The following is a 25,390-nucleotide window of genomic DNA, read 5'->3' as shown; positions in this document are numbered from 1 at the left end:
GGAAAATGCCTGCATGCAAAAGAAATACTTAGCTATTAGAACTAAAATTACACACACATAAATGTGTGTGTGTATATATATATCTGTGTGTGTGGTGTGTGTGTATATATATATATATCTTGATTATGTTCATTATATTTCATATTTCATTTAACCTTCAACACTAGTGATCAATATGGCAAACGCCTTGATAAATTTTCATGTTTTATTGTTTTAGGTACCGTGGCTATAGACTTGCAAGACACAAGCTGTAGATCAGCAAGTGGCCCTACCCTGTCTCTTCCTACAGAGGGAAGCAAAGAAGTAAGAAGACCTAGCATTGCTCCCGTTTTAGAGGTTGCAGATACATCATCAATTCAAACATGTGATCTTCTAAGTGACCAATCAGAAGATGAAACTACGCCAGATGAAGAAATTTCTTCAAATTTAGAGTATGTTCAGATCCTCTGAGGAGTAAGATTACTGGGCTTTGTGCTAATGTCTTTAAGTATTTTCTTTAGGTGCCTTCCCACTAGGTAAGGAGCTAATGATCTTTCCTTCTGAACATCATAGTATCATTCCTATATACTTCTACCAAAACACACTGCTAGTAGCCAGTATCTCAAGTTTCTGGCTTCAATATATATTTCCAGTCTCTTTTTGCTCTTAATGTTTTATTCTCAAGAAGGAAAAAAAGATATAAATCAGTGTTCTCAAGATATAAACTTCATTTTCATAATTGTATGCTTTTTATAGCATATTGTACTTTATACTTTGAATTTACTTTATTACACATTCGTATTGAAGTTCAATTATTCAATGAAATGAAAATGCAGCCCCCTCCATTAAGCTTTTCTTACTTATCTCAGCGTTCAGCACTTTCATACACTATGCATTAATTAATATTTTAAATGTATGTTAAAAAGGAGTACTGTTTCCCTTTTCTAAGCTTCAATAATAATAGAGTATCAATCTATATAGTATTAATCACATTGTAGCCTGCAGTAGAGTTTGTTTACAGGTCTTATTCCACATATTAAATTGTGATTCTTCAGGAAAACACAGCAGTCCACAGCCTTGACTGTGGAGTCCTAAGGACATTGTTTGCCATGCCAGTTCCATTTGATATTGGTTATGTACAAGTGACTTTAATTAAAAAAAAAAACAACAAAACACTGGCGGCTGGGCACAGTGGCTCACACCTGTAATCCCAGCACTTTGGGAGACTGAGATGGGTGGATCATTTGAGGTCACGAGATTGAGACCAGCCTGACCAACATGGTGAAACTCCATCTCTACTAAAAATATATAAATTAGCTAGGAGTGGTGGTGCATGCCTATAATCCCACCTACTTGGAAGGCTGAGACAGGAGAATCCCTTGAACTCAGGAGGTGGAGGTTGCAGTCAGCTGAGATCCTGCCACTACAGTCTAGCCAGGGTGACAGTGTAAGACTCTGTCAAACAAAACAAAACAAAACAAAACAAAACAAAACAAAACAAAAAAACTGGCCAATAATTCACCTGTAAACTCAGTGTAATTACTACTTCATAAAGCTATGAAGTGATTACTTGAGGTAATAGAGAACAAGTGCTTATGCCAAATCAATGTTTTGTGCAGAGTAAGTATTCAATTACTATTAATTACTATTAGTCGTAGTATGGTAGTATGGTTATTAGTGGCATTGGTAATATAATCTCTAACATTTCTTCCAGTATCTTTAAGTAATATTGAATTGAACTAAAAAGAACTTAAATATCATTGATGCTTGAAAATATTCTTTGTTCTAATTTCTCCCACTTAAAAAATTATTGTAAGAAAAGTTGATGTACCCACAAAACCAAATCTATTCTCCAAAAAATTAATGGATAGAGTCCTCAAATATATTTGGAATCTAGGATGGGAACAGGGAGAGGTTTGGCAACCAGTGTCTTCACAGGAAACGGTGTTTTGGAATGCGATTGAAATTCTTTCTTTACACTTCTTAAAAATTGAGAGGTAATTTTTTTTTAATTCTAGAAAAATGAAAGAGATGTTGCAGTAATTGCAGAGATTACCAACTTCTAAATTTACAAAATTTTACCCTCTAATTTTATCTCTCAGTCAATGAAGTTTATTTCCTGAAAACACTGATTTGCATATCTTCTTTAAGATAAAACAGTTTTAACTAGGTCTGAAATTTTATGGCTTAGCAGGTAAATTTGTTAAAACCAAACACTCTTATTGGGTAAGGGAATATTCACTAAATTTTATTTTGTTGCCTAATTTTCATTTATGCTGCTGTGTTTTAGAAGTTTCATTCTGAAAGTCAGTATAGCCGAAATATGCAGTTGGCTGTTTTTTAAAAGTCAGCAAGCTAAATGTCTCTGATAATGTTTTAAGCATGATTCCAACAGAAACCATGTTTTTAACCAATTAACTCAGTTATTGATCCTTTTCAGTTATGCATTTATGTCTACTAAATACAGATAGAGCAAATCATAATAATGCATTTTGCTTTAAATGTATGTTGTAAAAATTAACATTACTATTTTTTTTTTTTAATAAAAATCTTCTAAGCTGTGAGTTAGCAAACTTTTTCTGGAAAGGAATAGCCAGTTAATATTTCAGGCTTTTTGACCCCTGTTGCAACTACTAACTCTGTTATCAAAGCACAAAAACACCTATACACAATACATATGTGAGTGAGAGTGGCTGAATTACAATAAACCTTTATTTATAGATTCTGAAATTTGAACTTCATATAATTTTCACATGACATGAAATACTAGTTTGACTTTTTCCAACCATTTAAAAATACAAAAACAACCCTCAGCTTGCACAACCATGTGGTGGGTCATGTTTGACCCTGGGGCCACAGCTTGCCTACCTCTCTTCTTAACTACCTCTTTATCAAAATATAATTGCAACACAGAGTTATTGATTATAATGTTATTAAAACAGAGGAACATGTCAGTAACTTAATTTGCTAAATTTGCATGCCTTATCCAAGGGTAATATTTTGTATTGTTTTACAGATATGCTAAAGGTTACCCACCTTATTCTCCATATATAGGAAGTTCACCCACTTTTTGTCATCTTCTTCATGAAAAAGTACCATTTTGCTGCTTAAGATTAGACAAGGTAAGTACTTGTTGCTGCTATTTTGTTCACAAAATAAAATTATAGCATTTTATAATGACATAATGTAAGTAATTTATACAGCATTTTGATTACAATATGTTTAAGGGGTATTGGTATTATCTTTTCCAATGTAAATTTACATAAAGTGGTCAGTTTTACTTTTTTAACTGCACTGATGATTACCCAAATGCTTTAGTCTTCTACTAAATTAGCCTAATGGATCTGCTAGTCATGTTGTTAAAGAGGAAAATAAGGTACCAAATCTCATCCCTACGAACCCTCAACATCCAAAATCTCCAAAAATCATTTTGGCCAAATGTGCATTATTTATTTTACCATTATTACTTTATATCTTGTTATGGAACCCCTTGACATGATGGGAAGAGTAAGTCCATGTGTTAGACACAAAGATTCGTTTATTACTAAAGTGAAAGCTCATATTAGAGTCTTGCCTAATATTTCCTTTCTCAAAGTTTTACTGTCATTTTTGGACCAAGAGAAACTGTCCAAAAGGTAAAAATTCTAAGAATGCTAGAGGTTTTATCTTTTTTCACAGTGCAACCATTGGGCTTGACTGGTATGAGTTTATTCTCTTGAAGAATAACAACACTGATAAAAGGAAGAACCTTATATTCACAGCCCCTAGAGATTCAGGTGTGCCACTAATTCTAACTAGGAACTTTTTCTTTTACGTTACATTTTGAAGTTACAGTTAAAATCTCAGCTCTCCACCTAGAAGTCATGTAAAATGGGCAACTAACTTCACCAAGTTTCAGTTTCCTCACCCATAAAGTGGATATTATTTTAATATGAACCTCATAGGGCTCTTATAGGGATTATATAATTTAGTACATGTTTAATAAAGTGCAAGAAACTTAATAACTGAGTTGGTGCTTAATACATTTTGTTAATATTCTTGCTATTATTTTTTATATGATAAATATTATAAATTTTGACTGTTACTATCAATCTTGAGGCAGAAGACTTAGAGAACATCAGAAAATTCTTGCCTTTATTTCCCTGAAGTTGCTTTAAGAATCTTTGTCATTGCTCTGAAATATTCATCTGGGCCCATTGAGATGGATGATTCTGTCCTTCGAGACCATATTATATATATATAGGTTTCATTGTATATATATAGGTTTTTATATATATATATATAGTGTGTATATATAGTGTGTGTATATATAGGTTTCCCGTATATGTATATAGGTTTCAGTCGAATGATATTCTGTCCCTCAAGACTGAATATATATATAGGTCTCGTTCAAAAATATATATATATATATATATTGATCTTGAGGGACAGAATCATCCATCTCAGTGGACCCAGATGAATACATATATTTATATATTTACTTTAATATTATGAAGCACTTGACATTTCTGGCCAGCTATGCATTTTCAGTAACATTAATAAACCCTAAATTTCAAGGCCCTTCCCCCACATTGACTTCTTTTAAGACTAATATTATTTATAATATTTTTGTTATTTTCTCTATGGATAAATCTTAAAATAATATATGCTTCAGTCACGACAAAACTTGGATTCACTTCTGGTTTTATTTCTTTTAATACATAGTTAAAATAGAAAAAATATTACGAGACAAAAAAGTGGAAATAATTTATCTCCAAACAGGGATCCCATTCTAACTGAAAGGCTAAACTTTCAGAGAACAGGATTGGTGGAGGCACAATAAGAGGATCTTTTAATATCAAAATGTTAAAATGCTTCATTTACCATATTAATGAAGCAAAATTTCTGGGTGTTGCTGATTGACTAGTAATACCTGGAATTATTGGTTACTTAGGTACCATTAGACTGATAGAAGGTGGTCTGCTATGTAAATGAGCACCCACTTTGGGATTATAGGAACAGTATGGGATTATGCAGCTGACTCTACTGTGTCTGTGAAGTGTGTGAGTTGGGATCGCGTTATCCAATTTATTCTGTGTCAGTATCAGTGGGGCTGGTGTCCTGGTCAGTGTTTATGAACACTAAATTCTCTGTTCTCTGCTCTTTGTTTCCCTATTAATTAAGCTATTTCTAAATCTCCTTAGGGAAAGTTATTTTTTCCTTTGTTGATCTCATAAATATTGACATCCTTGATGACCCAAACATCAGCTTAACACTATTCTTGTTGCATGCGTGATCTCTTTCTGAGTGACTTTATTTCTTTATATTACTCCAGATTCTGCTTATAGTTCTCCAAGAACCCTTTCAATAAAGACTTGTTGCCCTCGTTCTTACCATTTCCTTTGTTCTCCATTCTTTCTTATACCTTAGAAGTTCCTTCTGGATTCATTTTCCTGCTTCCTAGATTACCATCTTTAGAAATTCTGTTAAAGAGATGCTATTGGTGGTGAATCCTTTTAATTATGGTTTCCCTTCAAATGTTCTTATTTTGTACTCATTCTTGAAAGACGGTTTACTTTGTGTCCAAGTCCAGGCTACTAGTTTAGTTTTTTTTTTCTTTTTTCTTTTAGCATTTTAAGGACTTTACTTACGGCCTTCTGTGCTCCAAATAATGGCTGAAAAGTCAGCTACCATTAGAATTGTTTTTTTTGTTTGTTTGTTTGTTTGTTTTTGCTGTTGTTTTTGTTGTTGATGCGGCTCTTTTCTGTGTGTCTGCTTTTAAGATCGCATTTGGTTTTTCATCACATCTCAAAAACTCTCAGTCAATATTTGCTTGAATAAGGTATCTTTCTGATTCTCTCTTAGCTCTTTTTCAGATATTCTGATTAAATAAATGTTAGATATTCTCACGATAGCTTCCAAGTCTGAATTTTTTCACCCTAGGTTCTGTTTCTTTTCTTCTCTACCTTTTGTTTTGGTTCCTATCTTCCATTCTGTCCTTCACATGATCCCTTTGGCTGAATCTTATGTGGAATTTAAATAATCTTTTGAGTTACACTCTTTAGTTGGAGAAGATACAGAGAAATAGATTTAGATATTATTTTTAACATCTACCTGCTAGATGTTATTTTAAATAGACTCTTGTTCTTTTCTCATGCTTTAAATGCTTTCTTTTATTTCTTTGAACATGTTAAATGTGCACATTTTGTATTCTGAATTTAATCACAAAATTCATAGTCTTTGTGGGTCTAGTTATCTTGTTATGATTGTTTCTGTTTACTCATGGTGCCTTGTTTTCACCAGTGTTTTTTATTTTTTTACTAAAGAATAATGGCAAAGAATATTCCAGAAGTGTCTGAGTATGGTGGCTCATGCCTGTAATCCCAGCATTTGGGGAGGCTGAGGTGGGTGGATTGCTTGAGCCCAGGACCCCATATCTACAAAAATACAAAAGCAGTTGAGCGTGCTGGTGCCCACCTGTAGTCCCAGCTACTCGGGAGGCTGAGGTGGGAGAATCACCTGAGCCTGGAAAGTTGAGGTTTCAGTGAGCAATGATTGTGCCACCTCACTCCAGCCTGGGTGACAGGAGTGACGCCTTGTCTCAAAAAAAAAAAAAAAAAAAAAAAAAAGATCAGAATATTCCAGAGAATTAACTAGTCTCAACCCACATGAAGAGATCAGAATATTCCAGAGATTTGGCTAATCTCAACCCACATAAATAAGAAATGCACATAAAGACATGTAAAAGTAAAATAGCAGAACATCAAAACAGTTCTCCATGCGTATAATTTAGCTGAAAATAATATTGGGTTAACAATGGTAATTCTGTCAAATTCTAGACTCCATGAAGTAGCAAAACACCCTTAGCTCAACGATGAGTTTTTGATAATGCTTTGTTCTTGTTTTTCTTGGTGTTATTGGGTATTTTACTTTAGAGTATTTGCATCATTACCTTGCCAGCTCAACTATGTATGTAGACAGTTAGGGGTTTTGTTTGTTTGTTTGTTTCGTTTTGTTTTTCACTGTTTTCTTTTCTTCATCACTTTAAGCATTTGGTACTGGGAATGTTCCCCAAGTTATGTAATTATGATATTACTATATTTCTGGAAATGAAAGTCAGAGAAAATAAATTTGTAAAAGTGTATGCCTCAATGTCTTCTAGCAGAAAGCTTTAGTTTACGATAGAACAAGCACACACACAAAATGTTGGGGCTTTCAGCATCAAGCTACAAACCTGCAGTTCATTTTCCTTGGCCATGCATACTTTTATTTCTTGCTGCAGGTTGCAGAAATGAGCACAGAGAAATGTAACTATTTTCAAATTTATTAGAAAATAAGGATTTATATGGTTAAATTTTACATTTTCATACAAATTAATTTTTTTCCAAATTTTAATGAAGTATAAAAATGACATTTCAATGTATACTTTTTCTTCTGTAGAGTTGCCAGCATAACTACTATGAGGATGCAAAAGCCTATGGATTCAAAAATAAACTAATTATAGTTGCAGCTGAAACAGCTGGAAATGGATTATATAACTTTATTGTTCCTCTCAGGGCATACTATAGACCAAAGAAAGAACTTAATCCCATAGTACTGCTGTTGGATAACCCGTAAGTATATTTTAATATACACGAACAAGATAAACTGTATTTAATAGTATATTAATGTATATCAAAAATAATTGCCTGTAATATGCTGGTAGTATTTTAAATCAGATACATTATGGTACATGATTCATTGGGAGTTATATTCTGTGCTGTGATACAAAATATATCATTGAATATGATTTTGTTTCATAAATACTACTTAAAACTGGGATATTCTGAGAATTTTATTTAAAACTGTTTTGCAAGTGGTCATCTACTCATAATACCACAGGAAACAGTCCACTGAAATAATTACTGCAATTTTCCTTAAATTAATCAACTAGCCTGACAAATCTCTGCCAAAACTGGACAATTTTTTTTTTGTCTTTCTAAAGAACCATTAATTATCAGAGAAGCATTTACTGATCCATTTTTATATGTTATAACACAAAGCATCATCAGAGGTTATTATGATCGGACCACTGTTAAACCATACATTCTATGACATAATAGAAGTAATGCTTTACCATGTGCATTTATTTTGAAAATATTGGATTGGTTTACTTTTGTTAAATGGGACTACTTAAGCATTTCAAAATTCTTATGCAAATATAAATATGGGTCACTGAATGCGACAGTCAAAGCCATTTTATTCTAAAATTATAATATCCGTCTCTGTGACTGGAAATTAGTAGCAGGTGGTCTTCAGATTAATACCATATTTTAGGATTGTCTCACTCTCCTCATCCATTCGAATGTGATGCAAATGTCAAGATGAACTATTAATAAATGAGGCCAAATTCTGTTGCCTTGTCTCTGCCTTTCAAAATTATCAAAGTTCTCCTTAAGAGAGACATCTCCCCAATACATTATAACTTTATAGTGTTGCTTATTCTCACTATACCAATATCAAAATGCTTATTGATGCAACTTTCTTAGCATCATCATTATAAGAATAATCGACTGCAAAAATTTATCACACTTGTAGAATTTTCATTTGAAGAATTTTTAGATATGATTACTCAATGACGTTTTCTATACTTCTTTGGCATCTAAGGAAAGTTGAGGCATATTTAGGGTAAATGAACAGAAACTTGGACCAAATTTCAGAAGAAATAAAAGCTTGTTAAAATGAATTTCAGAACAATCAAAGTTGCGTTGTGGGACGGCCATGGCAATGCAGTGTTTGTAAATCACTTCTTTCAAACATAACCTTAATTCTGAAGCATCTCTGGTAGGAAGCTCCAAGGAATTGGCTGAGCTGCCACACAAGAGATGCCTAACTATGTGAGTTCAAAAACTATGTCAGCTTTTGCCTTCTTTTGCTTATGATGAGTCCATTGTCCTGAGAGTGGAAGTTAAGACAACGGCATTTGCAAACATTGCGTTAGAGTAGCTCCATGTTGTATGGCTTGGATCAAACTGGATCAATTCAGGTACCAGGTTACAGACAGGAATATAGGAAGTGGATTGAGAAGAAAGTGAAACTGTGCTTACAGCATCGTTCTGATAGGACTAAGGACAAAACTGTACGTTCCTCCTGTTTACATAGTTTCAAGATAAAGTTGTGTAACTTTATCTTGATAGATGTGTAAACCTCATAACCAAAAATCAGTCTCTTCATATTTGGGACTGGAGTTCACTCTATGAACAGAGATGGACTCCTCATTTTCAATCTTCAGTCTTGCTAGGTAATCTTATCTCAAATCTCTTAAGTCTCCATTTTCGCCATCACACAGGTGACAGGAGCTAAGCAGTGTTTTACTTGTATGTTTTATGTAGATTTTAGAGTCGCTATAACCAAATCAATCCCTTTCTGTTTGGTTTTGAATAAACAGGTTACAGATATGTCTGATTATTGAATGATTGATTTATTTGTATATTAAGATTAAAAAATCAATTCTGTGTTGTTCAAGATTGATCAATGATCAATCACATTGATCAATGATTGATCAATCACAGAACAATCTGAAAACTCCACCTCTCTTAATTACTGACAACCAGTTAGCATTTCTCTATAAACATATATGTGGCTTTTATCAGAGAATAATTCATATGAATAAGACCATAAAGATTATTCAATAAAGTTAATACTATTTACCTTTATCCTCTGTTCATAATTATAATGACTATTGGTCATTTACTACATGTCAGTCTTCATACTACACACTTTAATTTACATTTAGTTGCACAAGTCACATATTGACATTACAGTGATGATTTAGTCTTAGAGAGATGTGCCAAACAGTTTAAAATCTCAAATTAAGATGTAAACATTTAAATAAATCGAAAGCTGTGTGAGGTGGCTACAACGCTGTCTCTTATTTTAAGAGGATGTAAAAGAGACACAAAGAACGTGAATGACCTTTTTCATGGTCAATTCTTGGATTAGACCTTTCTACGAAATTTCTGTTTTATTTTTCTTTCAACTTACAGGCTTTTGATATATGAAAAATACATGTTGCTTGCTCATACTTTCTGAAAACAAGAATATATCTTAACTTTGGATTATTTTTGCATTGAAAGTTCCCTTTGCCTTCCTAATGGCTTACATTTGGAAATCCAACAATCCACATTATATTGTTATTAAATCATTCTTGTAGGGTTTGACTTTATTTCAAAGGGTTAGATTGAAAGTGCATGCTGGAAAATCTATTAGCTTTCTGTGTACTTCCCGAAAGTAGTGTCAAACATTCTTATTTGTTGTCCTCTGTTCCTTTGGTTAAGAGTTAGGAAACTAAAACTAAACACCAATTAACAATGTTCCAGTAAGTTTTATGCAATTCTTTTTTTTTTTTCTTTCTTTCTTTTTTTTTTTTAAACAATGAGATGCCCATTGCTCTGAAATGGAGAACATTTTGCAATCTATTCTACAATATTACAAAAAAAACGAGGCTTTCTTCTTTACAATATTTCCATGTTATGGGAATTCCTACAATGATGATTGCATACACTTCTAGAATTATTAGTTAGTTTTGAAGGTTTGACTTGACTTTAATTTCACATGCTTACAGCTGAAAATCAGTACATGGCTATTTTAAAAAATTAGTTGAAAGTCCAATTAATTCAATATAACAGAAATAAATAATAGCAGATGTAATAAGCAAGGAATTTTAAAATGTAAATTAAATTTATAATATTCATACACATAATATGCCAAAATAAGTGTTCACAATGTTTTCAAATATAAAGCTTTCTAGATCTCAAATGTAATTAAATAAAACTCAGTCATATTGAAAAGCATCTTTCAGTTGGTACTGGTTCATTAGAGCTGGTGTCAGTTCTGATCGGTTGGCCATCTGTTCTGTTTGGTCTGTTGTGCCATACTGATTTTAAATATTTTGATTACCACCCCAACCTTAAAGGTCATCTAGTCATTTTTAACATCATCTCATGTGAAAGACAGAAAAGCAAGTCAAAAGCTAGAATATATTATCCAAAGCTACATAAGGATGAAGTGAAAGATCCAGGCTTTTGCTCTTAATATTTATCAAAGTCTTGTTCACACTATCCATTTATTAAATCAATCTTCTTTCCACATATGGTGCCAAGTAAACTTCAGCTTATTTTAAAAGTAATGATAAAATGTCTGATGTCAGTGTTCTTATTTTTAAAATTCAAACTTTAGACTCATTCAGATCTGAGATAAGTTCTAAATTTATTCTCTTGATAGGTCTGTTAAATGTTACTGAGTCTTTTTAAGCCACATTTTTCTGATTTGTAAAATGGTTAAAACATTTATCTTTAAAAGCTATTGTGAGATGAGGTAGATAATGTATATAAAATCCTAGTGCAATATCTGATTCATAAAAGGAAGATGAGAAACATCATTGTTTTCTTCTGTCAATCAAGAAAATAACACTGTTACTATTCAAACTGATGGAAGGATTTATATGAAAACCCAATTAATGGAAAAGCACACTTATTTAAGTAGTTAAAATTAAACTACTTTCATATTGTCTAGCAAGGAATAAACTACGTAAAAATGGAATTAGGAAATGTTAAAATAAACTATGCTCATAAAAGCATACTATACTCATTTCTTGAACTTGAAACAAAGAAATTAAATTTTTATTGTTATTAGTTAAATGGGAACAAAATAATGGTCTTAAATTTTACTAATTCATACCAATTTGCAAACCTTTTTTACTTCCTAACAGTCACTGACTAATATTTGAATGACAACTCTTACTATGAGAATTTCTATAAGAATATGAGGCTTTTGGCTCATAAGTAGTCATCTTTTCTGGTAGAATTGCAGTTAAGACTCATTAATAAATATGCTCATTTTTCTTCTGTTTACTAACATCAGTTACTTTTTGTGTTTGTTGAATTTTTATTTTGTTTATTACTAGTTTCAGCCTGTGTTGTTTTGCTTTGTTTCGGTTCATGTATATTTATTCCTCCCTGAATCTATTTTTTTTTGTCATGTTTACCTTTTTAATTGATTATAAAATACTTCTTTATATATTAAGCAACTTTGGTCTATAAATTTTGTATAAGTAACAATTTTTCGACATTTACTTCTTATTAATCTGTTTGTAATGAGCTATATACTTAAATCTGTCAATCATTGTCACCACTTCTCCTTAATGTAATTCCTAACGTAAATAAGCCTTCTCTGTTTAGCCGTCAGATTTTAAAAAATGCATACATTTTAATCTACTACATAATATTTTTAAATATAAAACTCTTCATCAGTACTTTGAGGACATAATATAGGAAAAGGACATCTAGTTTTAGGAATATTTTGTTTTCGTTTAATGTTTTTCAATAATAATGCTTCCCAATGTAAAGGTTGTGCTTGCCAATTAGCTGCCTTCTAATGATTAAAAAATTGTTTTATTATGAGCCTGTGATATCATTTATGCTACTCACTTACTAAGCAGGTCGGTGCCATGAAAACTGTTGACAATGTATTTAGGTGAGCTGGCATGATACATGCAAATGCAGAATTTATTTATTCTTTATGTTTCAGATTTCCTTTTAAGCCACCTTTTTTAAATAGCTATAGTAGATAAATCTATCTGTTATACAAAATTAAATTTTGCAAAAAATACGGCGTAGTAGACCACTTACCTTAGATATCTTTCATCAGGATTATATATTTAGCATGGTTCAGGTGCCTTCATTTACCTTGTAACATAGCTGCTCTAATTCATGTAAGGATGAATGAACCATGCTACCACAATACAGATGTTAAAGCAATTTCCAAGGATTTGGAACATTGCTTGCCCATTGTAAGTACATATTTGTGGTAAAATTGCATGTGACTGAAATTCATGAGTCTCTTAAAGAATAACAATGATTAAATTTGATGGCCAGTTAGCTTTTATATTCTCTGCTAGACAAAGCAACAAAATAGAAAGGCCTTATCTTCATTTTTAACTCTAGTAGAAGGGTTGGCATAAAATCAAGACTTACTTTGTCCACAGTGACCTCAACACACAGGCGAAGGAATTTTTCAGATCACCACAACAGCTCAGTGTTGCCCCACTCTTGTGGTACCTGCATCCTCCTATGTGCTTCTCCAATTACAAGACAGGGTGAGAGAGATGTGGAGGGTTTTGAATCAGCAATTAAAATAGCCCTGCTAATTTTAAGAAGCAGGACAGTGCCTAGAAAGAGTATAACTAGAAATCTCTACCATAAGGCACTATCAGAGACTGCTACTGGAGTGTATATTTGGTTATAATATTTGTTGAAAACATATATCAGGATCTTTAAAACTGTATATAGGCTGTGATCCACTAATATCTCTTCTATAAATGTTTTGGGATAATGATAAAATATCAATGCTTAAAAAAAAAGAAAAGAAAGTCTTCGGAAGATGTGAACACCAGTGTTAAATACAATAGCAAGGTACTGCAAAGAACTGATAACTGCAGTATTTCACATCAAAAAGTGAAAATAACTTACAAAATAAGTAAGTGAGGATTTTAAGAATGAAGTGTGGTACATTTGTAAGATGTAATAATATTGGGTCATTTTAATGACTACAAAGAAAATTAATGATAGGAGAAATTGAATCAAAATTAAAATAATGGTATTCTTTACAAGTTTTTTTTTCTTTTAATGTTTTGCTGTATTGAGCATTCTTTTTCTTCAGACTGTAAAGAGCTAGAAGGATGACCAACAGGAGAGAAATAAGTCAGGGAGAGAAAAAAAGTTCATCTAGCCAGGGAGGCTTGTAGGTACTATAGTTTCCTTGGCCTAGTATTTTCCTCTCCTCCTCTTACGCTGAACAAACTCCTACTAATCCTTTAACATTCAAATTAAATATCAGCTCTATGAAATGCTCCTCAATTCTGCCTCCTAAATATAACATATTGTTTGTTTTTTACAGATTAAAATATGTAATAGAATTGTATGATTTTGTACAAGAATTTTTAAAATTCTGTACTTCTTATAAGTTAACAGGATATTCTTTTGCGTAAGCCTGAATGTATTAAAATGTCTATTAAATAAAATTTTTGGATACATATATGCTGAGTCAATAGATACCTGAAGAAATTAATAACTTTGTGAAATGAATACAATAGATTAAGCAATTTCTAAGGAAGCTTTCTGGTTTATGGTTCTTTCCTCAAATATGTATATAAGAAAAGATTTCAGTCATAAATGTTTCCTCAATAATGTATATTGAGTATACTAATAAATTTTTAAATGCATTACTTTCATTATGATTTTATATAATACGTATTTTGCATGAGCATATATACTATATTTATTTGACAAACTGATATATTATATAGGGCGTGTTGTGATTATACATCTATCCCTTAGAGAAAGTGGTTCTTAATAGACATGCTTAATAGTTGCTCACTAATAGGCATTAGTACCCATTGCTTTAAATCATCTAAAAAAATGCATTAATTTTTTATTTTACAAGGCCTCCTCTGCGTGGATAACTTTTAAATTTATATATAAGATTTCTTAGTCATAATTAAGAATATCAATTCTGTATTTTTGTAGAATTATGCCATAATGTTTCTGATTTAGAAAGCTGAAATACAACTTGTTTTTATAATTCTGAGGCATTTTATGATTCATAACAAGTGCAAATGACATTTTCTAGTTAATGTTAAGAAAAAAAGCACTAAAATTAATTTTGTCAGCAGTGTTGAGTTTTGGAAATACAAACTAAGTCAACTTACTTCCTTTCCCTAGAAGTGCTGCCACTGTTGTGACATTGTGTTTCATTTTGTAACCCATCTACTACTTAGGCCAGATATGCATTTTCTGGATGCAATCTGTTGGTTTCCAATGGTTTACTACATGGTGGGCTCTATTGACAAGTAGGTGACAAAATCTTTGGCACACTAACTAGTGTAGTGTCCTGTGGTTTGTCATGTGCTGTGCCTTGTTACTGCATGATGAGTGTAATTTGCCGTGTCAGTATTGCAAATATGATATATTTTGCATGTAGAGCTTATGTTCTCGTGTTATACATCTTGTATTAAACTTTCTAAGCAATAATCTATTGTTGAATTAAAACAAATCTTGCTGCATGTCAATTTTGTCAGTTTTGCTCAGTTTCTAATGCTATTTTTAGTTTTGTGTCATCTATAACAACGTTATTACTATTGACATAGTGTTAGAGAAAACTAAAGTTGCAATATTGTGATGCATTGATAGCATTACGATAACTTCTGGAAACTGAAATAATTTAGAAATGCTCATTTTAACTTAGATTTATAAATTAGAGCAATTCCTTTAGAGTTTACTTTGGTCACATGTCAGAGTTTATAATTTCTAAAATATTTGTTAATTAAAAGGTCATATGTGTTTAACACATTAGTAGTTAAATACAAATTCTTATACATGTATCATGGTGACATTAAAATATATATATATAAATAAAAGATCAAAAAGCTAATATACTTGAAATAATATGTTACTTTTCCACCTCTAAATAATGTCGGCCAGAGCCTTCAAAATAAAATGCTAAAATTTACCATTTGAGAACTTTAATGCTTACATTTTATCCTGTAGATGTTGAAGAAAACAAAGTTTTGTAACTTTGAAAGTATTTAGTGCTGTGGATACGTTAAAGGTCAACCAGTCTAAAATATGTTTAGCCTCCATTCTACGTTAATATAATTTACATCATCAGGTATGATAATACTAACCAAGTAAATACACTGTAGTTAGATGTACTAAAATTGCTATTTAAATTCTACACATGTTTTATAACCAGTCATCTTTTTTGAAATCTTTTGAGATAGTGTTCTGTTAAAATTTATCAGAAAAACAGTATATCTAAAAGCTAAAGAATAAACGTCCCATCTATCTTTTCTGATGTAAACTATGAAGTGGATTCTTCCTCCGTAAAAGTATTTATGATGAGAGAATAAAGAATTGAGAGGATCAAATTACTAGGGACAGAAATAAAACAGAATTGGCTACAAACAGCTAATTATTGGTCTGGGGACTGTTATGTTCATGTAACAGTTCTCCTCTTTTGCTTGTGTTTGAAATCTTTCTTTAAAAATACCTCTTTGAATGAATTAAAACACATTCATGAACACTTCTTTACACTTACACATTTTACATTCTAGTCCTTGCAAAAAGGGGTCTTAGAAAGGGATAGAAAGGGAGGCTTTGCCAATTATTCCTATAACTTGTTTTCTGTCCTGATTGACTTTCTTGTGCTGCCATCTGCTGGCCACACTGTGTAAAGCATCCATGCTGAGGAAAAAATAAGGCAATGGCCTTGCACAAATTATGATGGACAGGAGTTATAAGAATAAGTTGGCAGCCTACTTAAAAAAAAAAAAAGTGCAGCAGTAAATAGGAAAAGAATAATATAATCTTAAAACATACAAAATGAAAAAGCTTCTACATGGTTCAGAAATATTATTCCAAATTTATTTATTTTCTATATAGATTTAAATTCATAATTAATGATAATTTGCCAAAGTTATGAGTAAACTGTAACAGCCAGTATTTTTGAGACTGGAATTAATTGATACATGTGGGTATAGGTAACAGTTAGCTATGTAGCACGGGTACTCTCAAAGTGAACTTTTGGTCAAATGTTCACTTCAACATCATTGAATTATTGATGGTTAAATATTCATCTTTCCTATCTTCACTTCTGTGCATATATACTTATCCAGTCACTCTTATCCTCGACTGCCCTATCCTTTCCTTTTCCTATATAGGTAATTATAATGGAGATATTTATTAATGAAGAAAAAAAGATTGTGAAAACTGAAATATGAGAAAGTGATGTAAAATTATAATAAGGTGATGTGAAGACATATGACTTAAGCGTCATTTTAATGGTCCATAAGGGCCATACCACATTCATTTTCCATCTAACTCTTTCTTTTTTAATGTATTTAATAAATTAAGAAAAATTATGATACATTTCCTGAATAAAAGAAAGACCCAAGTATCCCTAGGCATTTAAACTTGAAGGTCATCATAGTGGTTGGATGTTATGGTCCTGGCCCCTCTTATCATAGGAAATTTATTTGGAATAACATTCTGTTTCCACAGTTTTAGCCATAAAATCTCTGCCACAGACCATTGTTCCTGATTCAAGCGAAATATTTTTTCTGGACTACTCCTGGGGATCTTGGACTCAAGGCTTTGGTAATACCCTCTCGCCTAATAACAGAGTAAGAAATCCTGCCTCCCACCTTCCCATAAAAGGAAAATAATTCCCTCTAACGTGACATGGCTAACTCAACCAATCATGCACTTGGAAAAGATCCTCAGGGACTTCACTCTTCAATTTTAAAACCTAAGAGAAACTACTGCTCTTTAAGCTTTAAACATCCTGTTATAAATCAGAAGATACGGAAATCAATTAACCTATCTTTTCTTATCTGTCTTCAATCAACTCTGTACCTAGAACATTCTTGTACTCATTCAAGTGTAGTCTCCATTATCCAATTCAGTTCTACTTTTCTAGTTTGCATGAAGCAGAGGCAATGAGAGTAATGGTTCCCTGTTTCAGCTTTAACGGTAAACATTTTCTTTTAATTCATTGGGAGAATGATAGGTAAGATTTTTTTTTTTTTTTTTTTTTTGGTCAGTGATAGGAAAGAAGACTGACTCTATTTTAGCTCACAGGTATGTGTTTCCTACTTTAGCAATTACTTCACCCAGCCAAAGAAATCAGGTTACTCAAACACTTGCTCAAAAATTTAGGCTGGCTAAACAGTAGCCTTGCATACAACAGAATTTGTATATTTTACATGCTCTTGGTTGTGTAGAACCAATCTATAACACATAGGTCTTACGTAAAGGAATAATAAACATTTAAAAATAAACATTTCATAGTTTTATATTTTTTCATTAGGCTTACCATCTAAATTAACATAACACTTATTTATTTCTCTCTTGCCAAAATTACTTTAGATGTAAAAAAAATGTAAATGTCGTGTCTTCGAAGTAGTATGTAACTGTAAAAAGAAATTTCTAACATGCTCTATTTTATTGCAAAATGGATGTATTCCATATTTCATGTATATAATTAATAAAATTATTAAAGAAAACATTTTAACACACTTTTTGAAACAGTTGAGATCTAATGATGTGTAAACTACCCAATATAAAAATTATTTCATATTAGTAGATAATATTGTATCATAATTCCCATTAATAGCTACCTGTGCACACTCTGTAAAAGCCACCTCTAAAGGCAACTTATGTAAGCACAGGGGATAGTGCTAGACTTTAGCACTGATTATAACCTTATGATTTATTCAATGTTTGTTTTTCTCTGTTGATTTTTATCAAAGCCTAGATGACTTACTCAGGTGTGGAGTGACCTTTGCTGCTAATATGGTGGTTGTGGATAAAGAGAGCACCATGAGTGCCGAGGAAGACTACATGGCAGATGCCAAAACCATTGTGAATGTGCAGACACTTTTCAGGTAAGTGGCTGAATCATCCAACCCTGCCACTTACTTTGTGCTAAACATTGGTAAAATATTTGACACTGACTCTGTGTGAGGAATGAACGTGAGACACATTGACTTTATGTTCATTTATTCATTTGCTTTTCATAAAGTAAATGTTTATTGAGCACGTCATGTATGACTGGCACTGCGTAAAGTTAAATTTTTAGCACCAGATCAGTAATGCTTCTCATAAAATAAATTGAATGATATATCAGTTTTCTCAGATAGTTTAACAGTAGCAAATTCTTGAAAATCATGTGTACTAGTAGTCATGAGTTTTGACAAGCAGCCCATGTTCTCATGTTGGTATTATGCCTAGCAGTGACCAAATATTTACATTTACATACTGAATAACTAAGACTGAAAGTCTACACAGCTGGGAACAGGTAATTTACCCATGTTAAGAGCAAAGTCATGACATCATTTTCACTATTTTCTTGTCTTTTATTAATTAAATGTACCCATTGAGTTCATTCATTGAATTTAATTTAATGGGGATATGAATCCCCAATATGATTATCTTTGGGTAAGAGTAAACAATCGCGACCAGTGAAAGATCTGTGCTATAACTAAAGTCAAACTCCTCTGTCATTCAAGTCATCAGTTTCACTTGGAACAATTCTCCCTAAAATCATATGAAAATTTAAATATCAAAAAGATCATTTTTTTAAGTTGTATGAGTTTTGGCGAAGCCTGAAGGAAATATGTGAGCTACCAAATTACAGAGGTAAATGAAATAATATCAATTTTCTCATCATCCATGTTCCCTCCACTTTCATATTGTAGCAAAGCGTATATTGAGGTTAATTATTTCACTTTCTAGTTTGAGTTCAAAATTCAAAGGAGAGAGCCTAGATGTGTGTCTGTGTTAAGTTGCCTATTTGTACTATGATTTTAGGCAAATTACTTTTCTTCTCTACCTCTCAATATATTAATCACAATATTATTAAAGATTTAGAAATATGCAATACCTTACTTAGCATATGCCTGGTAATTTTTAATTACTTAATAAATATTTGCTATTAATATTACTAGCAGTATAATTATCACTTCCATGTGGCAGAGTGGAAAAGCCACTGACCTTGGACTACATAGCAGCAAACTTTATCTGGTACAACATATATCCTAGAGGCTCCAGCTGACAGTCACTAACTTTGTGACCTTCCTAACCTCATTTAGATTCAGTTTTCCTCATCTCTAAAATGCTGCAGAAAATAACCCACTTTGCAGTGTTAATGTAAAGATTAGAGATCAGTTATTTAAAGAATCTGTCATAGCAGCTGGAAAATCTACAATGAATTTGCATAAGAACCTCTTGTTCCAGAAGAAGAAATACACATTTTAAAGTTATTGTAATGCAGCAGTTCACTTAGAATATACCTAACTAGTTAACTAGTGAGCTGTATTAAACAGCACATTTTTAAAAGACACTATATAAAACTCGTTTAAAATATTACATGTATATAACCATTTTTTTCTCTAGAGAATATAAAAGAAAATTACAGGGTAGAAAATTAATTCAAGGATGAGATTTATAGCCAGCGAGTAGGGTAAAAATCATACTTTTTGATTCCATGCTTGGCAAAAGCTAATTATATAAAAGAAGATCCCAGGTCTTTTTAATTAAACATGTTATTTAAACTTTCAATTTACCATGAATTTTATTTCTATTATGGTGATGTTTCTATTGATTTAACTTTTATTATATATTCTCAGGATGAATTATTTTGATTCCAAGATAATAATAAATCCCTGTCTCACTGAGAGGTTCAAAGGCTGTAATTAGTAATTAAAAAAAATTAACTCACCATAGTAATTATGGACAGATATACACATGGCGACTAGTTGTTCAAAGGCTATGCTTCTCTAAGTACCTAGCTGAAGATGTGATTACCACTTGTTGAATGAATGAATGGATGTATGAATGAACTAATTAATAACTTTGGATACCTTAACTATTAGGCTTATCTGTCTTCAGCAGTATATTTTAGAAATTATATAGTTTTTATGGTATATATAGTGATCTAGACTGAATAGTTTTGAGCAGAATTTTTCAAAAGAACTATTAAAGACACAAATTGCAAAGAAATTACCTCTGTTCTCTCCTTTCTTATGCCCTATCATGACATTACTATTATTTCTCCAAGTATATGACAGTATTTTTTAGGAAAAAAATCATATAAAACTTTTTTGTGTGTTGTATGTTAAGCTGCTAATCTGTGTGTGCTAAGCTAGGCTAGTTTTACATTATAAAAAAGTAAGACAGACATTTATAGATTTGTATGATATAAGAAGTATCACTTATGCAGATAAATGACCAAAATTATTCAGACTTGGGAGTTGCATTTTATAGATGTAGTTAATTATCATCCTCCAGATCACTCTTATGCATTCCTTGGAGATTTTAGTTCCTGATTTACTATGACTTTTGGCAACCCTGATTATCATAATTATTGATGATTTCAACAATCTTACATAGATAATCCTTTGAATATCTGACTTTCACCACCCATTCTCATGGTCATAGCCTAAACCTTGAACAATGAATAATTTTACACTCCACATTCTCAGTTTCTAGCATTCAACACTGTGAGTAGTGCTACTTATTTTCTATCTAATTTCTTCTAATAGCCCCAACTCTTAATAGTCCTTTGACCACATTGGATCCTGTCATCCACTGATCCTACTACCATTTTACTTACCCTTATCACCTGAGGGCTTTTTCCCTTCCTTACCCAGATTCAAGTCTATGATCAATCATGATAATCACTGCTGCGCTGAAACACTCAGTGGATAATTACTGATTATCTGCTACACACTGACACTGATCTCAGCTCTCTCCCTTTTCTCTCTTCCTCCTACTCCCAGTTTTCTCTCCTTTTAGGTTCTCTACCCACCACCTTGCATGAAATTCCCTAGAGGCAGATGACAACATTCCAGAGGTAGGATCCAGTTACCCTCATCAGTAAGCATCAGACAACTAGAAATCCAATCACAATGGCTGGATATCAGAGTATTTAGGATTAAAGTTTTGGACCCCATCCCTAAGAGAACTAAATTCTTATACATTAATTATGCATGCGGGAATAGTATCTTTAAAATATTTCAGCCAATCCTTATATCTTAGAGAACACCATTCATACTCTCAATTGAGAGCCAATTTCTAATTCGTTGATTGGTAAGGCCTATGACATTGATAGAAGCACAGATAACAGAAGTAATGTTGTGTGAACATTCAGATTAAAAACCAAAGTTGGCCACCTTAGATGATGAAATAGAATGCCAGCTGCACCTGGTGTTTAACTTAAACCGATGCATCCACCTATCACATTGTTTATTTTGAAGTGTTTAGAAAAGTAAATTTCAGACATCATGAGAGTACTAGAACGACCTAGAGAAGCCTTTTATTTATCACTTACCCTGATTTGTTCTTTCTCTCATGATGAGTTTTATTGTTTCTTTTTTTCTAATTAATCATTTTTTTTCCTCAGGGAGGGGGCGCTCTTAGTAGGCCTTTAAAGCAGCAAACTTTCTCTGGGACTACCTCTACTACAGAGGTTCCACATTCTCTAGAGGAGTAGTGTATCTCCACTCCTTTACTCGGAAAAGACTTCCTGAATCCTAAGCAATTGGCTCATTACCTCCCCAGACGCCATTGCCATTTCTGCATACAAAAGACAATAAGGAGATAAGACCTTCCTGGGGTTAGATCCTGTTATACCTCTCTCCAAAAAAGGGTTTGTATTTACACATCTAAGAGAAGACACTCAAGTAAGCCATCCCAGTATAAAGAGCTCCTCAAAAGTGAAAAAAAAGCAAGTCCTCAATTTCAAATTGAAATTTACCCTTCTAAAGATAACAGGACAATCGTTACCATTAGAAAACATTGCACGTTTTCATGTTTGTATGAACAAGTACTAATATCTAAACAAAGTTTAAACTCGCAAATTAAAATGTGCTTTGGATTAGAAACAACAACAGTAAAAAGTCTATGTCAAATTGATCTACCAAAATATCCTACTTGGTGGCTGTTTGGCATGTCACTGGCATCTGTCATTACTTTCATTTTACTGAGAAAGAAATAAACATTTAGAGAAATGTAGTGTCTCATCCTAGCCCATGTAGAAAAACAATGACGGATTCAGGCCTATGACCAGAGTGCCAAGAAAGACCAGAGAACTTTATCTAGGAGCTGGAAAAAAAAAAAACATCTCTTTGGAGAGCACACAGAATAATGTTTAGGGCGGAATGGGTAGAGAATTTGTATGGTAAAAGTCCAGGTGTGACCTAGTTGAGAAGTTCTCTTGTGTTATTTTGTTTTAATACAAAGATTTTTGGTTGCTGTTTTTGCTGTTGTTTTCTAAACGTAAGCTGACCACACTTGTAAGATAATGAGCAATGTCAATGAAACAGTCATGGATTGTCATCTGTTTTGAATGGAGCAACTCCTGCATTAGATCTATAGTAGGACAGGATCTATAGTAGGACAGGATCTATAGTAGGACAGGATCTGTGGCCATGCCTGCAATTGTGATTTGTTCATGTATCATGCTTGGCCCCTATGTTTATTGGATATCTAGTAAGTGTCAGGACTAGACAGGATGCTGTGGCGGCAGTAATGAACAAGGTGGACATAGCTGGTGGCCTTAGAATGCTAATAGTCTAACAGGGAAGATATTAAGCCAGTCATTTAAATTTTTTATTAGAGAATTATAACTGTGGCAATTATTGGAGAAAATATATAGAACTGTATATAGACCCAGATAACAAGAATATTTGCTCTAGTCCCATGGGTCAGAGAATGTCTTCCTGAGGAGTTGATAATCTTTTACCTGAAAAGTGAAGAGAGACTAAATGGGCAAAAGGATGGGTAGAGCACATTCCATATGGGGCAGCATATAGGAAGCTCTGAGATCCCGATAGTGACTATTCAAGGACTTGGAGCAGAGCAAGGGGAAGACTGGTGCAAGGAGGCTGAAATGTAATTTAGAAGTCATCTTTTCATGGCTTTGTAAAGTATGTTCGTAAGTTGGTCTGAATTTTAAGAATAACAGAAAGTCATTGAAGGATAGAGAAGTTTAAAAGATAACTGCAGGTGCAAGGTAGAGAATCGCTTCAGGAAAAGAAGGAGTGGGTAAGAGCAGACCAGTTAAGAGACTTCGGCATTGCCACGACTATAAAAGCATAGAAGGGCAAGTTTTGTTTATTTGTTTTTGTTTTTTAAAAGAAAAGAATATTGTCTTTAGATTAGCACAAGTAGTCATAATCTTACTAAGGAAACAACACATACCTGCATATGGAAAATGACAGATTTCAAAATAATATAACCATAAGTATAAGTAAATAATTTAAAATACTCGACGTGTATAAATACAAGAGTGATGCCTTTATATAGCGAAAACTACTTTTAATGTTTAGATTGGCGATGGTTTACATGGATAAGATTTTTGAGGATTCAGAGGATTCCTGATATTTATCATACTGTCATTTATTACTAACTCAGACTTCCTGAAGTATTTTTAAATTACTTATGAAAGATTACATACATTTTTACTTATTTTAGTGTTGATAGTCAATTGCAGTCCAAAAATTCCAATTAGTGTTTTATGTGTATCTAAGTGTGTCTGTATACCTCCTATTAATGTATACCCCTGTTATTTAAAAACATTATTTCCAGCTACCATGGCAAATTAGAATTTGTAGTGTAATATATAGCTCAGTATGTAATATTTTGAATAAAATGTCATAAACATTTTCCAATGTTCTTATATTTGTGTGTTTTGCTTTATGATACAAATACATCTAGTTTCAGAGTTCCCCCAGTAGCCTGTGAAATAGAATATATGGTATATTTTTCATCTTTATATTGGTTAGTAAAAATATTTATTGAATAAATTAATGCAGGGAGAGAACTCTTCCATAGATATTTTATACAGCTCCACAATTATATTTGCATCACTGAGTCAGAACACGAAGTAATTGTAGAAAAGTTTTAAATAGAACAAACTATATCTTTTTTTTTAATTACAGTGTTGCTCTATTATGTTCCTAGTGCCCAGGGAAAAGAGACTTATTATTTCATTTTAATTCTAAAATGTTCTACATGCAAAATGTATTTAGCTCATATTAAGACACGGAAATAGGTTTACGTTATTAGTGTTTCAAAGGAGCCTAAATAAATCTATTAGACAACCAAATTTGTAAATATAAAATATTATAACTGAATACAAGTAATAGTCTATGGATATAAAGGGCATTAACATACTATTTCATTATATAAGTATTAGTTCTAGATTTTTCACTAGGTGGCAGGCTTAGCTAATACTTTCAGTTTCTCAGTCCAAAATAACATAAATGTTGTAAGTTCATTTGTGTAGAACAGAAATGGGAGCCACATCAAGTAAATTATGTTGTCCTGTTTAATTTCAACTCCAGAAGTCACTCAAATACAATGACTGGGTCAATCAATCGTATTTTCACTCACTCTTATTAACACCCTAAATATTTCTAGCTACATATATGTGTATATTTCTATTTGATAGGATGTGTCATAAAAGGATAATAAACAAAAGAATCCAGGTAACCACAACTTGATTCAAAGTGAAAATACTGATTTATATCAAAGATAAAATACATATTATTTAAGGGAAATAAAAATGTTTCAAAAGTTAAACTCGATTTTCATTAGTTTGTAACTACATTTTCCTCATAAATTCTATCTCTAGCCTGATATCTCAACACTGTTCTAAATGTTCTTCATAATTTATTCATTCACTAGTGTCTTAATGCTACTTAATCTAGGAGTGTTGAGTCAGCCACAATTTATCACCCCTAGAAAAAATACATATATCCTTATAATTTGTGAATTTTTATTGTTTCATCTATTATATTATAGTGTTTAAAGTCAGGAATCTTACTTTATGT

At 32.3% G+C, this 25,390-nt stretch overlaps 1 protein-coding gene across 4 annotated transcripts in view; it reads left to right on the top strand.

Moving 5' to 3' along the window:
- Positions 1–25,390, top strand: part of KCNT2 (potassium sodium-activated channel subfamily T member 2) — a 399,597-nt gene that overhangs the window by 272,369 nt on the left and 101,838 nt on the right. For 2 of the 4 annotated variants that reach the window (XM_015120914.3, XM_015120903.3), the window contains exons 17-21: positions 218–431; positions 2,996–3,101; positions 7,399–7,571; positions 14,774–14,845; positions 18,305–18,439. In XM_015120914.3, the coding sequence (XP_014976400.1) occupies positions 218–431; positions 2,996–3,101; positions 7,399–7,571; positions 14,774–14,845; positions 18,305–18,439 (700 nt within the window). The remainder of the gene's footprint in view (positions 1–217; positions 432–2,995; positions 3,102–7,398; positions 7,572–14,773; positions 14,846–18,304; positions 18,440–25,390) is intronic. The other 2 variants (XM_015120935.3, XM_015120925.3) reach the window with 1 other exon arrangement.

The sequence above is a fragment of the Macaca mulatta genome, chromosome 1, assembly GCF_049350105.2.
Source record: "Macaca mulatta isolate MMU2019108-1 chromosome 1, T2T-MMU8v2.0, whole genome shotgun sequence".
Classification (NCBI taxonomy): Eukaryota; Metazoa; Chordata; class Mammalia; order Primates; family Cercopithecidae; genus Macaca; species Macaca mulatta.
This window is presented reverse-complemented; position numbering and strand designations above follow the sequence as displayed.